The 16,577-nt window shown below is 32.7% G+C and overlaps 1 protein-coding gene across 2 annotated transcripts; it reads right to left on the bottom strand.

Annotated features, from left to right (window-relative positions):
• Nucleotides 1–605: 605 nt before the first annotated feature.
• On the bottom strand, nt 606–13,731 carry LOC139502328 (uncharacterized). Of its 2 annotated transcripts, none has more exons than XR_011658791.1 (4): nt 13,613–13,731; nt 3,055–3,143; nt 2,126–2,221; nt 606–935 (listed from the first exon to the last, which is right to left on the bottom strand). XR_011658791.1 is itself a non-coding variant. In XM_071291775.1 (4 exons), exon 1 carries the CDS (start codon nt 10,105–10,107, stop codon nt 8,743–8,745), a length of 1,365 nt encoding a protein of 454 aa, XP_071147876.1. In that variant the 5' UTR covers nt 10,108–13,554; the 3' UTR covers nt 606–935; nt 2,126–2,221; nt 3,055–3,143; nt 8,731–8,742. The 2 variants fall into 2 exon arrangements, 1 of the variants encoding a protein (XP_071147876.1); XM_071291775.1 differs by lacking the exon at nt 13,613–13,731 and adding an exon at nt 8,731–13,554.
• Between the last annotated feature and the right edge of the window lie 2,846 nt (nt 13,732–16,577).

The raw sequence follows: 16,577 nt of genomic DNA, 5'->3' as shown, positions 1-16,577 counted from the left end.
ACATATATTTGTTTAGTGGCCAGCTGAAGCACGCCTCCAGGTGCGTGATTTTCTCGCTGTATTGAAGACCCATTGATGGTCATCAGCTGTTTTCTGCTCTTTGGTCAGGTTGCAGTCTCTTTGACACATTCCTCATTTCCATTCTCAATTATATTCTTAAAGGTTTTTGAAAGTATTGGGAAAGTTGTGGCCATAGGGTAAACAGTGTGACAGAAACTCAACAATACAGCTCAACCATAAATACAGGAAGATGTCAAAACAATTTTTAACACCAAATATCATAACTTATAGTATTAAATGGTACTCAAATGTTATATTGTGACCTTTTTTGTATTGAAATCCATGATAATTTATTATTAATTCCAGTAAATCAATCTATGAATACATATACAATGTTTCATACAATGACATCTTATAGAATCTATGAAATAAAGATAAAGGAAGGATACATTTATACATTTTCCAAAGTTCTATTTGTGTGGTATGTCTCCAAGCACATCAATCAAGAATCAGTATAATAAGAATTATGTAATAAGTGGCATGAAAAAAAACCCCAACTTTTTCTAACATTTCTGTTTTTTTCTTTAATAGATTAAAGGTTACAATCATGTATCTATAAAAAGTATTAAGAACATTTTTCATTTCATATACAGAAGTTAGCTTCGAAAACAAATTCTCTTCTAATCACAAGAAGAAAGTAAAATTAAGATATTCATGTCTTTAAATGCACACACATTTGTTTGTAACATCTGATTCTTTGTCTTGTAAGTCTTCATATGATAAATGTCATTGAAATGCTAGTCAGATACATCCACTCTTTGTAATAACAATCAAATATGAATTATAGCTCATGATTCAGTGCTGTACTTAAAACATTTATTTAAAGGTGAACACTTTGTCGCTGTGATTCCTCTTCCTGAACTTCTCTCAATATACTGTAAAGTAAAAACAAGATTTATAATCCTAAATTATGCTGCTGGTTGGAGTTAAATCATCCTAAAACCAAACATTTGTATGCAAATTAAGTTCAGTTGAAAAATTCTAAATTGGTAAATGAACATGATTGTCTCCCTTATTTGTTTTTTTGTTGTTGTAAAATTTGACTAAAGGTTATTTTCTGTTCATCCTGAGGATAAATCTAACCTTTGTTTAATCCTTGGTTGAATGATTTAGATTCAACCTTGCTTTGAACAGACCTCTGTTCAAATTTTAACCCCCAGATAGTTTTGTCTTAAAGTATGATTCCCTGTTTATTACAAGATTGAAAAGGTCTCTAAATGTTTTAATACAACATTTTTTCTGTTTTCTACAGTCATTAGTAATCAAAAACTAATTATTATGTTTTACAGTCCTTTTTTGCATTGAAGTTTACATCTACCTAGTACCTATCTATTTTTATTTTTATTTTACATCGAGACTCCTGTTTAGTGTGTGTACCAACTCTTTAAATCTTTGTTTTGTTGCAAAGCCAAATGTTTGTCCATTACTAATAGCTTATTTGGTAAAAACATATTGGAGAGGTAAGTTACTATTTCTAAAAAAATATGATTGTTAAACATATTGGAGAGGTAAACAATCCTATTTTTTAGAAATAGTAACTTACCTCTCCAACATGTTTTTACCAAATAAGCTAAGGTACTTAAGAAGTTTAAATTAACGAGCCCTATTATTCTTTTTTTATCTAATGTCTTGACTATGTGTGAAACATTTAAGAGGATCGTTAAGGGTTATTTTCGTACAACTCTTTTTGCCATTTCTTAATTTTATTTCACATGCAGTCGTGAAAAAGGTTTGTTATTCACAATGTTTTGTGAAATCGATAAAAAGATCTACATGACAGAAATGTTTAATTGTTCGTTCATCCTGAAATGGCAATTTTATTTTGCATTCTTCCGTGTAGATACCTCCCTTTACGCCCATTATTTAATTGTCATAGAACTGTATTAAAACAAACAATACCAGGCCTGCATAGCTGACTATACAGTATTGGTTGTGATTAATATTGGAAGCAGTAGGATGACCTAAAGTTGCTTATATCTCGACAATGGTGGATAATTGACTCATTGGCAATCCTACCACATCTCCTTAATTCATTCGATTAAAATCAACCAATCAAGATGCCTACCTGTACACTCTAAGTCTCTTCTATGGTGTATGATCTCTCCTTTATACCAATTTCAAAATTCATATTTCTTCATGTTTCGTTTCTATTCATCTTACTCTAAAAATAAGTCATTTGGTTCAGTCACTATTAATGATTTCAGGCAAAAGCACACAAACATGAATTAGGATTAACAAATATGAATACTTTTGAAATATTTATATGTAGCCAGGTCCTTCCTCTTGGTTGTCATGGTTGTATGATAAAAATAACACCTTTAAGTTAGGTCAAAAATAGGTCAATTGTGTAATAATTTTATAAAACAATACAAATATTATGTACAAAGAAATATATATAACTCTATTAATTCTAGATTACAGTACTGTTTTTTTTATGTATTTAATTTTTTTAATTTATAATTGTCCTCATAAAACTATATAAAGATTGTTTAAACCAGTAAAAATGTTGTTCCTCATAAATCAGTTACATCTTAATTTTTAACATATTAAATTCTACCAAATATACTTCTGATAGAAGTCCTTTTTATACCATATATACATTAAAATAAAATGACTAACAACATTGTTTTAGTACATAAAGCATTTATTGTAAAGCAACATTAAACACTAAGCCTGTTAAAACATATTTTCCAATATGATGTTCTTCTTTGGCTTTGAATAGTCTAATTCCAATAAAACATGGGCTGCTCAACTAAAATTACAACGTCAGTTGAATTTTAAACAACGCCGGAGATTGTCATGGACATTTTTGTTGGTGTTGCTCAATAGGAGTTTATATAAAACCATTCTAAAAGTTAGTTTAAATGTATCTGTTGATTCTTTTCCCTTGAACTATAATGTTTTTTGTTCATCAAATCATAATGGATGCCTTTCCAGCATGTATTATAGAACCACTTTGAAGTACACTAAAATAAATGAAAACACTGATCTTACCATGTATATTGTACAAACATGACAAAGGTCCATCTCCTATTATTCATGCAGTGACATCACCAGACCATTAATACATCAACATTCTGGTCCTGTACAAAATATAAATATAACCTACATAATTCTAATGAACTAAATTATATCTGCATAGCATTTACAAACACTAAGTTTAATTCAAAGACTTTTATTTTGGACCTTTTGTTATACATGTAATAATATAGCGGTGCATGTACCAATACATGTAATACATGTGATTCATCCGGCGGGAGTCAAAATCTCCCGCTTTTCAGACCCTCTTCCGTCCCTCCCGTTAAAATTTGAAATATTCCGCTTTTTGAAAATGTCAACCTCGTAAAATTTTCAATACATATTTTTGTTTACAAAATCGGTAGGTACAGAGAACTAGAGGCTCTAAAGAGCCTGTGTCGCTCACCTTGGTCTATGTGCATATTAAACAAAGGACACAAATGGATTCATGACAAAATTGTATTTTGGTGATGGTGATGTGTTTGAAGTTCTTACTTTACTGAACGATTTTGCTTCTTACAATTATATCTATCATGAACTTTGCCCATTAGTAACAGAGAACTATATTTGGTAAAAATTTACATAAATTTACCAAATTAATGAAAATTGTTAAAAATTGACTATAAAGGGCAATAACTCCTTAAGGGGTCAATTGACCATTTAGGTCATGTTGACTTATTTGTAGATCTTACTTTGCTGAACATTATTGCTGTTTACAGTTTATCTCTAACTATAATAATATTCAAGATAATAACCAAAAACAGCAAAATTTCTTCAAAATTACCAATTCAGGGGCAGCAACCCAACAACCGATTGACCGATTCATCTGACAATTTCAGGGCAGATAGTTCTTGACCTGATAAACATTTTTATCCCCTGTCAGATTTCCTCAAAATGCTTTGGTTTTTGAGTTATAAGCCAAAAACTGCATTTTACCCCTATGTTCTATTTTTAGCGGTGGCGGCCATCTTGGTTGGTTGACCAGGTCACGCCACACATTTTTTAAACTAGATACCCCAAAGATGATTGTGGCCAAGTTTGGATTAATTTGGACAAGTAGTTTCAGAGGAGAAGATTTTTGTATAAGATTACTTTAATTTATGAAAAATGGTTAAAAATTGACTATAAAGGGCAATAACTCCTAAACGGGTCAACTGACCATTTTGGTCATGTTGACTTATTTGTAGATCTTACTTTGCTGAACATTATTGCTGTTTACAGTTTATCTCTATCTATAATAATATTCAAGATAATAACCAACAAGAGGCTGTCACAACGACAGCAAACCGGATTTATTAATATTTATTTGTGTCCTGGCAATATCACAAGAACCATTACTGATGAATGGTGAAAGTGAAAATCGGCAATATCAAATTTGACCTCCATTTTGTCATCAGTATCAACATCTTAAAATTTGAAAAGCTTAGATTGAATGGTTCATGAGTAAATGCAACAACGTGAATGGAAACGCCATTTCACAATCTTTCAAGAACCATAACTCCTGAACAGTAAAAGTCAAAATCGTCATAATTGAACTTGACCTTTAATTTGCCATCAGTAATAACATATAAAAATTTCAAAAGCTTTGGTTGAATGGTTCATGAGAAAATGCACGGACACGACTGGAAACACCATTTTTCAATCTTTCAAGAACCATAACTCCTGACTGGTAAAAGTCAAAATCGTCATTATTGAACTTGACCTCCATTGTGTCATCAGTAACAACATATTAAAATTTGGGAAGCTTAGGCAGAACAGTTCATGCATAAATGCACGGACACGACTGGAAACTCCATTTTTCAATCTTTCAAGAACCATAACTCCTGAACGGTAAAAGTCAAAATCGCCATTATTGAACTTGACCTCCATTTTGTCATCAGTAACAACATATTAAAATTTGGGAAGCTTAGGTAGAACAGTTCATGCGTAAATGCACGGACACGACTGTAAACTCCATTTTTCAATCTTTCAAGAACCATAACTCCTGAACAGTGAAAGTCAAAATCGCCATTATTGAACTTGACCTTCATTTAGTTGTCAGTAACAACATATTAAAATTTTAAAAGCTTTGGTTGAACGGTTCATGAGTTAATGCACGGACAACATTTGATTCCCGCCCGCCCGCCCGCCCGCCCGACCGACCGACCGCCCGCCGTACATCCCCAAACCAATAACCGACATTTTTGTCACAAAAATCCGGTTAAAAACAGCAAAATTTCCTCAAAATTACCAATTCAGGGGCAGCAACCCAACAACCGATTGACCGATTCATCTGAAAATTTTAGGGCAGATAGATCTTGACCTGATAAACATTTTTATCCCCATGTCAGATTTCCTCAAAATGCTTTGGTTTTTGAGTTATAAGCCAAAAACTGCATTTTACCCCTTTGTTCTATTTTTAGCCGTGGCGGCCATCTTGGTTGGTTGACCATGTCACGCCACACATTTTTTAAACTAGATACCCCAAAGATGATTGTGGCCAAGTTTGGATTAATTTGGCCAAGTAGTTTCAGAGGAGAAGATTTTTGTAAAAGATTACTTTAATAAACGAAAAATGGTTAAAAATTGACTATAAAGGGCAATAACTCCTAAACGGGTCAACTGACCATTTTGGTCATGTTGACTTATTTGTAGATCTTACTTTGCTGAACATTATTGCTGTTTACAGTTTATCTCTAACTATAATAATATTCAAGATAATAACCAAAAACAGCAAAATTTCTTCAAAATTACCAATTCAGGGGCAGCAACCCAACAACCGATTGACCGATTCATCTGAAAATTTCAGGGCAGATAGATCTTGACCTGATAAACATTTTTACCCTGTCAGATTTGCTCTAAATGCTTTGGTTTTTGAGTTATAAGCCAAAAACTGCATTTTACCCCTATGTTCTATTTTTAGCCGTGGCGGCCATCTTGGTTGGTTGACCGGGTCAAGCCACACATTTTTTAAACTAGATACCCCAATGATGATTGTGGCCAAGTTTGGTTTGATTTGGCCCAGTAGTTTCAGAGGAGAAGATTTTTGTAAAAGTTAACGACGACGGACGACGACGACGACGGACGACGACGGACGACGGACGCCAAGTGATGAGAAAAGCTCACTTGGCCCGTCGGGCCAGGTGAGCTAATAATATTGAGAATTTCATTCATCATATCAATAAAACAACTGATAACATGACTGATATTGAGAATTAAATTAAAAAAAAGTCCTGCAAATAAAATAAATTATGTTATTTTTTACTCAGAAAATAACAAAATACCGCCCAAACTGAACACTTTTATTCAGAGTGAAACAAGAACTATTTTAACATGTCTATATAACAAGGGTGTTTAAGCTCTTCATCTGTCAAAAATAAGGCTAAAATAAGAGTATTTATCAAATAAAAGAATATAAATTGTCAAGATATTGCATTTCATCATTACTTAATGGAAGCTTAAATTGATTAATTTTGGAGCTTGTCATACAATTTCAAATTTTTGTTGAAATTGTTGAAAATAAATTGCATCAGAAAAGTGTCATTTATGTACCACAATTGATACTGAAATAAAGTTCAGTCAAATGTGACATATAGCATGTGGAGCTTATTTTTCACGGACACTGTCAAATTCAGAAGTCATGAAACCATTACCAGTATGGTTGATTTGCAGCAACGACAAAACGAGTCGTACGGGTTAAAAAAAAGATTTGTATTTTTTAACAAACGTTGTCAAATGAAAAGGTTTTTAATGACTTTATTTAGCAAATCGATGCTATGCAACATGCATCTTTCGAGTCTGAATAGAAACCGGAAATGCGGATGTATCATTTTCATTGTAAACTACGAAATGAATTCGGAATTACGATACGATATTTCTTTACAGGAAATATTAAAAGTTTATAATTTTTAACTTTTAAAGTAATTCTATATTATCGTTACAATACAGCAGTACTCGAGTTATTTGAAATGAAATAATAATTACTGTTTTACGTTTTATTTTGTAATTCTTAAAAAGGGGGATGCTGATTGCGTAAGTCAAAACAAAAGCACGTGTTCGACTTGTTAAAATTTGTAACTGGATTATTAATTTATTTATTTAATCTAAATTATCATAAGCATTTGCAGAAACTTAGTTAAATAATTCGACAAATGAATCGTCTATCTTCAGATAATATTCTCCTTTCTGGTTTGTTGATCTACCTGTACAAGCTCAGGTACAAATGATTAGCGATTTTAATCTGGATATCCCCCAGGCGTGAGAACTGTATTGGATTATACTATAAAAAAAAGCCTGAGGGTTATGCAATTACATGCATTTGATTAAAATTGCTACAAAAATGGCGTCAGGCTATAAAAACGACCACAGTTTCGAACGATGGTGGAAGACAATTGAACGATGGAGCAAGTCATTTGACCATGGCGGAAGACATTTGAACGATGGCGGGGTGCCATCGTTAAACAGGTCATGGAGATCCCTGATATAGGTCACAATGACTAATTTGTTACTGAATACTTTTTTTTGGTTTCAGTGGAATGGCATTTTGAAATGTCATTTATAAATATTCCTGACTATATGAAAATATTGTCCTATACACAACTTAACCAAGACACTGTATCATGAAATTTAGGTCACGGTGACCCAACCCTTGCTGAAATGTTATTCTTAAGCATGAAACATCATTTATCACCAAAAGTTTTATATGCCTGAGCCACATTTTGTTAACCACATAAACTAAAAAAATTCAATAAATGGTCAACTAATGAATTACGAAATCAAGATTATAGCTTGATAAAATATATGAAAACACCTTTAGAATTGTTTGTTATACTCTAAAGAGCGCTACAAAATCAAGAATCAATACATTCTGATGAATAGAAGCGGTAAAGTTATAATTTTGTATAAATTTTTATTGATATTTCTGTCTTTTTGCAAGAATTATATCCCTTTTCAATGCAAATCTCAACAAAAATGTTAAATGGTGATTTTTTCAGTCTTCCTCAAGTAAGTTTTATGGGACTTTTTTCAGTGTATATTTGGGGTATAATGCTTAAGATTAAAACTTAAAAATCTTCTGTTGCAATTACTTTCAGGTTAGGGTCAAATTTGTGCTAGATTGACTGGACTATATTAGTATACCCGACATCAAATCGGATAATTGTTGGTGAAGACCTTTTATTAACAATGTCTTTTAGTTTGAATATTTAATTTAATTCAATGCATCATTCTCATACTTTAAAAGTATTAAGACTGAAAATATAATCAAAACATTTTTGTTCCTCTTGCAAGCAAACAGGTAATTATGCACAATGATAATTAAGATACTAAAAACAATGTTGAAAATTTACAGCTACAAATATCTTGACATTGCTGTTTTAACCGTTTACCACTTTGTCTCGCAACCACTCAAAAGTGTCTTCAGAATCCTGTTTTCTTTACAATTTATGTAAGATTCTAAAGTATTTATGAAGCCATTTTTACCAAAACCTAAATAAAAAAGTAACCCTGTTCAAGGCATATTACTCTTTTAAATTTTTATCTGAATCAATTTTTTTTCTTCTAGAAACCTAAATCTTTTAAACATATACAACTAGAAATTGAAAAAACCTTGGCACAGTGCCATTGACATATCCTTTTTTTTTAAAAATACAATGACTTAATAAATAGTTGTACCTGTGACATATTTTATTTTATTACAGCTTTATATTTATCCATGGCTATCTTCAATTGTCTGACCTGGTCCTTCAACTCAGAAACATTATTTGTATTTCCGTAACTTTTGTATTTTTCTGAGAAATCAGACTCTGAAGATTCTGTCTGTGAGTCCACCAGTAATTCAGGAATGTTATCGTAAGAAAGAGTCCGGTTATTCTTACACAAGTTTCTACCTCCAAGAGCCATGACAATGTTTGATTCACTGTTTGAGCGACTTCCTAGAGGACTCTTAAATACTAGTCCATTTTCTTCTAATAAGTTACGATAATATTTCATCTTTTTGGTCTGAAGTCTAACAGTGCCCTCAGTAGCTTCTAGTGTGCCCTTTAGGGCTTGCGATCTGCCTCTAGCTAGTCTAACAGTGCCCTCAGTAGCTTCTAGTTTGCCCTCTAGGGCTTGCAATCTGCCTCTAGCTTCCATCAAAAGACTTTTGAGAATATCTGGACTATCTCTATCAGAAGAGTTAGTATTCATTGGTGCAGGCTTTTGTATTTGCGGAATTTTAGAATTCCTCTTCTGACTTTTGTTTTCAATCTGACCATTTGTTATAATTGCATCACTCCAGGGTGCAGTTTGGCACGAAACATTGGATTTTTCATGTCTTGCACCTACATTGTCCAACTGGGTCTTAAGATTTCTAATCTCATTTGCCATTTGCACTATAAGCTCAGGATTAAAACCTTCAGTGATAGCACTTTGTGAATTTAAAGCAATCTGCTTTTTAAGAAGCATATTCAATTCTTCAAGATTACCAAGTTGTACTTTCAATTTCAAGTTTTCATTTTGCAAGTCTGTTAAATTTGGTACATCATTCAAGTCCATACTATCAACAGCAAAGCCTATGCTCGATTTGAGTTTCCTGATTTCTTCATTTTTCACACTTAATTCCTGTGTCAGTCTTTCTATTTCCAAATGCATTATGGGTAAACTACTTACATCACTATCATTTCTACCTGGAATCTCTCGACTATCCAAACCATCTACTTTACAGCGTAATTCATCATTTTCTTTCCCAGCTTTGTCAAACTGATTTTTCATTTGACGAATAAACTTTCTCAACATAGGTGCAGACTTTTCCGACAAGCTCTGACGATTCAAAGGAATATCAGAATCTGTTGATGATGGCGACCAGGTTTTCAGAAGCTGTGGCATTTTATTTTGGACCAATGGCCAAGAGTAGGAATGTTGTGGAACTTCAATATCTTGATTACGTGGAGTGGTGTCACTTGACCGTCTGGAGTCAGAAGTATTAGCAGTATCACTGGACTGGTCACTGAATCTTCTTTCCATGTCAAAATGGTCATCCTGTGAACTATCCTTGGATCCTGAAATCATTAAAAAAGTTCTACTGTTCCCATATTCACATATTGTAAATTTTAAAAAAAATAAAAAAAATCTGTTCCCCTTAAGTATTCATTTAAAATTTCAAGGAAGAATAAACATAATTAGGTCTTCTGTTTCAGAAATCAAACAATTATGTTCTACTGAAGTATTCATAACAAGACAAAGTACATGGATGCCCCACTCTACTATCATTTTCATGTTCAATGTACCATGAAATTGGGTAAAAAATTAATTTGGCATTAAAATTAGAAAGATCATATCATAGGGAACATGTGTACTAAGTTTCAAGTTGATTGGACTTCTACTTCATCAAAAACTACCTTGACCAAAAACTTTAACCTGAAACTCCCACTTTCATTTTATATGTTCAGTGGACCATGAAATTGGTGTCAAAAGTCCTATTGAGCTTTAAAATAAGAAAGATCATATCATAAGCAACTAGTGTACTAAGTTTCAAATTGATTGGACTTCAGCTTCATCAAAAACTTCATTGACCAAAAACTTAAACCTGAAGCAGGACAGATGGACGCACGGAAGGATGCACAGACGAACGTAATGACGCACGTATGGACAAACAGACGGACGCACAGACCAGAAAAAATAATGCCCCTCTCATATCGTAGGTGAGGCATAAAAATTGCATAGAAGAATATAATAGCAATCAAAGATATAGTAATATGAACAGTAACCATATCAACGGTGACATCCTGTTTCTTCCACTTTTTTAACCAGCATCTAATACAAATCAATTTCAGTCCTCAATATAATAAATCAACTCGACAATAACAAAAATCTAGAGGCTCTAAAGAGCCTGTGTCGCTCACCTTGGTCTATGTGCATATTAAACAAAGGACACAAATGGATTCATGACAAAATTGTATTTTGGTGATGGTGATGTGTTTGAAGTTCTTACTTTACTGAACGGATTTTGCTTCTTACAATTATATCTATAATGAACTTTGCCCATTAGTAACAGAGAACTATATTTGGTAAAAATTTACATAAATTTACCAAATTAATGAAAATTGTTAAAAATTGACTATAAAGGGCAATAACTCCTTAAGGGGTCAATTGACCATTTAGGTCATGTTGACTTATTTGTAGATCTTACTTTGCTGAACATTATTGCTGTTTACAGTTTATCGCTATCTATAATAGTATTCAAGATAACCAAAAACGGCAAAATTTCTTTAAAAATTACCAATTGGAGGGCAGCAACCCAACAACCAGTTGTCCAATTCATCTGAAAAATTCAGGGCAGATAGATATTGACTTGATTAACAATTTAACTTCTTGTCAGATTTGCTCTAGATGCTTTGGTTTCATAGTTATAAGCCAAAAACTGCATTTTACCCCTATATTCTATTTTTAGCCGTGGTGGCCATCTTGGTTGAATGGCCAGGTCATCGGACACATTTTTCAAACTAGATACCCCAAAGATGATTGTGGCCTAGTAGTTTCAGTGGAGATTTTGTAAAAGATTACTTAGATTTATGAAAAATGGTTAAAGATTGACTATAAAGGGCAATAACTCCTAAAGGGGTCAACTGACCATTTTGGTCATGTTGACTTATTTGTAGATCTTACTTTGCTGAACATTATTGCTGTTTACAGTTTATCTCCATCTATAATAATATTCAAGATAATAACCAAAAACAGCAAAATTTCCTCAAAATTACCAATTCAGGGGCAGCAACCCAACAACCGATTGACCGATTCATCTGAAAATTTCAGGGCAGATAGATCTTGACCTGATAAACATTTTTATCCCATGTCAGATTTCCTCAAAATGCTTTGGTTTTTGAGTTATAAGCCAAAAACTGCATTTTACCCCTATGTTCTATTTTTAGCGGTGGCGGCCATCTTGGTTGGTTGACCAGGTCACGCCACACATTTTTTAAACTAGATACCCCAAAGATGATTGTGGCCAAGTTTGGATTAATTTGGCCCAGTAGTTTCAGAGGAGAAGATTTTTGTAAAAGATTACTTTAATTTACGAAAAATGGTTAAAAATTGACTATAAAGGGCAATAACTCCTAAACGGGTCAACTGACCATTTTGGTCATGTTGACCTATTTGTAGATCTTACTTTGTTGAACATTATTGCTGTTTACAGTTTATCTCTATCTATAATAATATTCAAGATAATAACCAAAAACAGCAAAATTTCCTCAAAATTACCAATTCAGGGGCAGCAACCCAACAACCGATTGACCGATTCATCTGAAAATTACAGGGCAGATAGATCTTGACCTGATAAACATTTTTATCCCATGTCAGATTTCCTCAAAATGCTTTGGTGTTTGAGTTATAAGCCAAAAACTGCATTTTACCCCTTTGTTCTATTTTTAGCCGTGGCGGCCATCTTGGTTGGTTGACCAGGTCACGCCACACATTTTTTAAACTAGATACCCCAAAGATGATTGTGGCCAAGTTTGGATTAATTTGGCCCAGTAGTTTCAGAGGAGAAGATTTTTGTAAAAGATTACTTTAATTAACGAAAAATGGTTAAAAATTGACTATAAAGGGCAATAACTCCTAAACGGGTCAACTGACCATTTTGGTCATGTTGACTTATTTGTAGATCTTACTTTGCTGAACATTATTGCTGTTTACAATTTATCTCTATCTATAATAATATTCAAGATAATAACCAAAAACAGCAAAATTTCCTCAAAATTACCAATTCAGGGGCAGCAACCCAACAACCGATTGACCGATTCATCTGAAAATTTCAGGGCAGATAGATCTTGACCTGATAAACATTTTTACCCCATGTCAGATTTGCTCTAAATGCTTTGGTTTTTGAGTTATAAGCCAAAAACTGCATTTTACCCCTATGTTCTATTTTTAGCCGTGGCGGCCATCTTGGTTGGTTGACCGGGTCACGCCACACATTTTTTAAACTAGATACCCCAATGATGATTGTGGCCAAGTTTGGTTTGATTTGGCCCAGTAGTTTCAGAGGAGAAGATTTTTGTAAAAGTTAACGACGACGGACGACGACGGACGACGACGGACGACGACGACGACGGACGCCGGACGCCAAGTGATGAGAAAAGCTCACTTGGCCCTTCGGGCCAGGTGAGCTAAAAAGTCTGAGAAACTCGAAATTGATATGGGAAAAGTCAGAGAAAATATTGTATCGTTTAATATATATATCATTTCTCTGAGTTCATGGACATAATTCTTTAAAATAATATGTCTATCATTCATGCACAATCATTCTGACTTCAACAAAATACATTTTCTCCCATTTCAAACATATATAAGACTTAAAGCTTCTATAACACAGTCATGACAGTACTATAGCGAAACTGTGCAAATATTTAAGACTTCGATTAAAATAAGTCACTGAACTATTTTTAATCAAGCTTAACAGAATTAGAAATAGTTCAAATATGGCTGCTGTATGTTTTTGCTATATATACAACTCTTCTACATAAAAAATTTGCAAGTTTCTAGAGATCCCTATCAATAAGTTAAGAAAACTGACCTTATGTTTTGTTAAAATTAAATTAATCTGTCCACCAAATATGAATACAAATTATATCAGAGGACAGCATAACACTTTTCAGTTCAAAGTAAATCCTATTCTAACCAAACAATAGAATTTCCCTCCAAAATAGACATATGACTTATTATATATAATTAACCAATTATTATACAGAACAGAGTTTTCATAACACAAACTAGTAAAACCTAGAGAGTATAATAAAAACTCATTGAGCCATGATGAAGTCTTACAATAAATATAACCACTGATGCATGACTAGAAACTACTCAATAAATAATTAGAATTAAATATATCAAACTCCTCAGGTATACAGGTGTAATACCACCATTGATGTTCCCCTATTATATAGTCTTTGTTAATTTTGCACTTTCAAAAAAATGTGCAGAATTTATCTTTGTTTCAAATAAAGAAATACTTGGCATGAGTAAGGTTTTATCCTGTCCAGAACTATAGAAAAAAAATCACATAACATTTCATTGCATACAAGAAAATATTAATAACCATCACTGGAAGATAACCAATCAAAGTTCTCCACTTATTTAACCTGTGTACAAGATTAAGTAACCATGGAATGGCGGATCCAAAAATTTTCATGAGGGGGCCCGCTCTAGTCATGCTTCTGTGATTCCCTATATAATCAAACAAATTTTTCCCAAAAAAGGGGGGCCCCAGCCCCCCTCTAAATCCGCCTCTGCCATGTAACCTCAAGTTTACAAAACATTCTACAGAAACCCCAAATAAAAATATAATGGTGCTTTGAAATACCCAAGACACATGTTAATGACACAGACATGTTTAACTGCAATAAAATGTATAGGATTAATTACCTGCAACTATCAAATTCAAGGAAATATATTTTTTCAACCTATTTTCGTATACAACTGGATGTGACGTACCATGATTTGGTGGTATTACACCTAAATAATAAATTATATCAAAATCTAATACAAAAATTAAAATATAAAAAATTGCAAGTTACCACATTATACACCATGTACTCGGAGATTGATAGGTTGTTGTTTGATAAATGTTCAGTGGCAAGCATTTCATACATATTAAGGATGTAGACAAAAAAAAGGCCATGAGAAAGAGGTAGTGCCAATAGTCCATTTGCCAATTTCTTCTTCTCTAAGTAAATTCCTCCGCAACGGAGCACCCGTGTCACACAGTATAAAAAAATCCCTTATTTTTATTTATTGCTGTTTAAAAACATGGAGCAGACTAGATTAGAATATATACAATCCTTAAAAGATTATTGTTGTCCTAAAACCGTTTATTAATGTAAAAAAAACACTAAAATAAAAATATTTACACCTACTATTTTATGTACATTAAGCATATAATAATGTTAGTCAAAATATCTTAAAACGCACAGATTAAAAAGGAGTAAAATAGATTTACTGTTAAAAGGTAAAAGGGCATAGTTTATTTATTCATTTATTTCTTGACAGAAAAAAATAAAAGGATTAATAAAAATATAGATTGTTATTTAATGGTCTGGGATTTATCATTACTATGTACACCACTAAAATTAAAATCAACTGTTATGTTACTGTACAGATCATGCTGAATTTTTATCAGTATATTTCTATTTTACCAGTTGTTCTACGGTTAAAGGTGTCAGACCACCAATTACTCCCTCCAATTTAGTCCTACTTTGACACAAAATAGTGCTTTTGATGTCATTGTTTACTTAAACTAACCAACAAATTTGAAGAAATGAAACTTTTGGTGAAAGGGAAATATATTTAGACCATTTTGAGCCAAAATTCACTTGTCTATGAGTTTGCATTAAAAATTCAGGATTAATGCGCTACATAGTACATTAATTTAAGATTTCCAGAAAACCGGGAGTTATTTTGGTAGTACCTGTCTTTTCAAAATCAGAAATTTGTTACAAGACTTTAAACATAGGTTGAAAATTGGCATGTAGGAAGGTGATACATGTGCAATTCTGAGGATATACCTGGTTTCCTTGAAGTTAAACTTAAGGTAAAATATTTAGAAAGCTGTGAAAATTGCAAAATTTGGTTGAACAGATAGGGATTTTTAATTGGTGGTCTGACACCTTTAAGGGAAATGCGGTGAAACCCCAAATTCAGAAAACAATTGATTTTTTTACTTAACTGTTCATATGAAGTGATAGTAGTCACATTTCAATCTTTTTGGGGGCAAAAAGTCACATATTGCAAATTTAGAGCCTTTAAAACCTGAATTTGTGCTATTTTTAGCTTTTCCCACCCTGACAATATGCTTTCACATAAAAAAAATGTCCCAAATTGTTATAAATGCACAGCAAGATGTTTCTGTGGTATTAACATTAAAACATGGTTATTTTACCACCAAAAAAAGTTCTTGTCATCAAGATTTAATGAAATTATTTGATTTTTATCCCTTATATCATTGCGTCATAGCATGTATTTGGCAGATAACATAGCCTGATGTAAACATTGCAAAAACTCACAAAAATCCCATTTATTATCTCAAATGAAAGTTTTATGCCTTAAGTTGTATCAACTGATAGAAAATAAAAACAGTTAAATGACCATGACTGCACTTTTGATCATTTAATAGTCCCATTACTTACACCAGGTGTAAAAAAGGGGGGTCAATATTCCTTGACTCTTCAATACCTTGAATTTTTTACTTAACCCATTGTAAAAATTGTGGAAAGTCTTAAGAAGTAGAACAAACAAGAAAAAAATCAACAAAACTGATCTTGATATTGAAAGTTTATGTTCCTGTAGTCCAAAATGAAATTTTCAAGTATTTTCTATCAAAGTCATACATTACAGTCAGTTTAAATTGAGCTGTGAAATTTGTAATATAAGTCACATTATGCTCAGATAGGATGTTTCTGACTTCAAATTGACTAAGGATTAAGAATAAAGCAAAGCAAAGATTTCTGAGCAACTTTTTTGGCTCTTTAGGTGTCCGACCACCA

This window comes from Mytilus edulis, chromosome 13 (assembly GCF_963676685.1).
Source record: "Mytilus edulis chromosome 13, xbMytEdul2.2, whole genome shotgun sequence".
Taxonomy (NCBI): Eukaryota; Metazoa; Mollusca; class Bivalvia; order Mytilida; family Mytilidae; genus Mytilus; species Mytilus edulis.
This window is presented reverse-complemented; position numbering and strand designations above follow the sequence as displayed.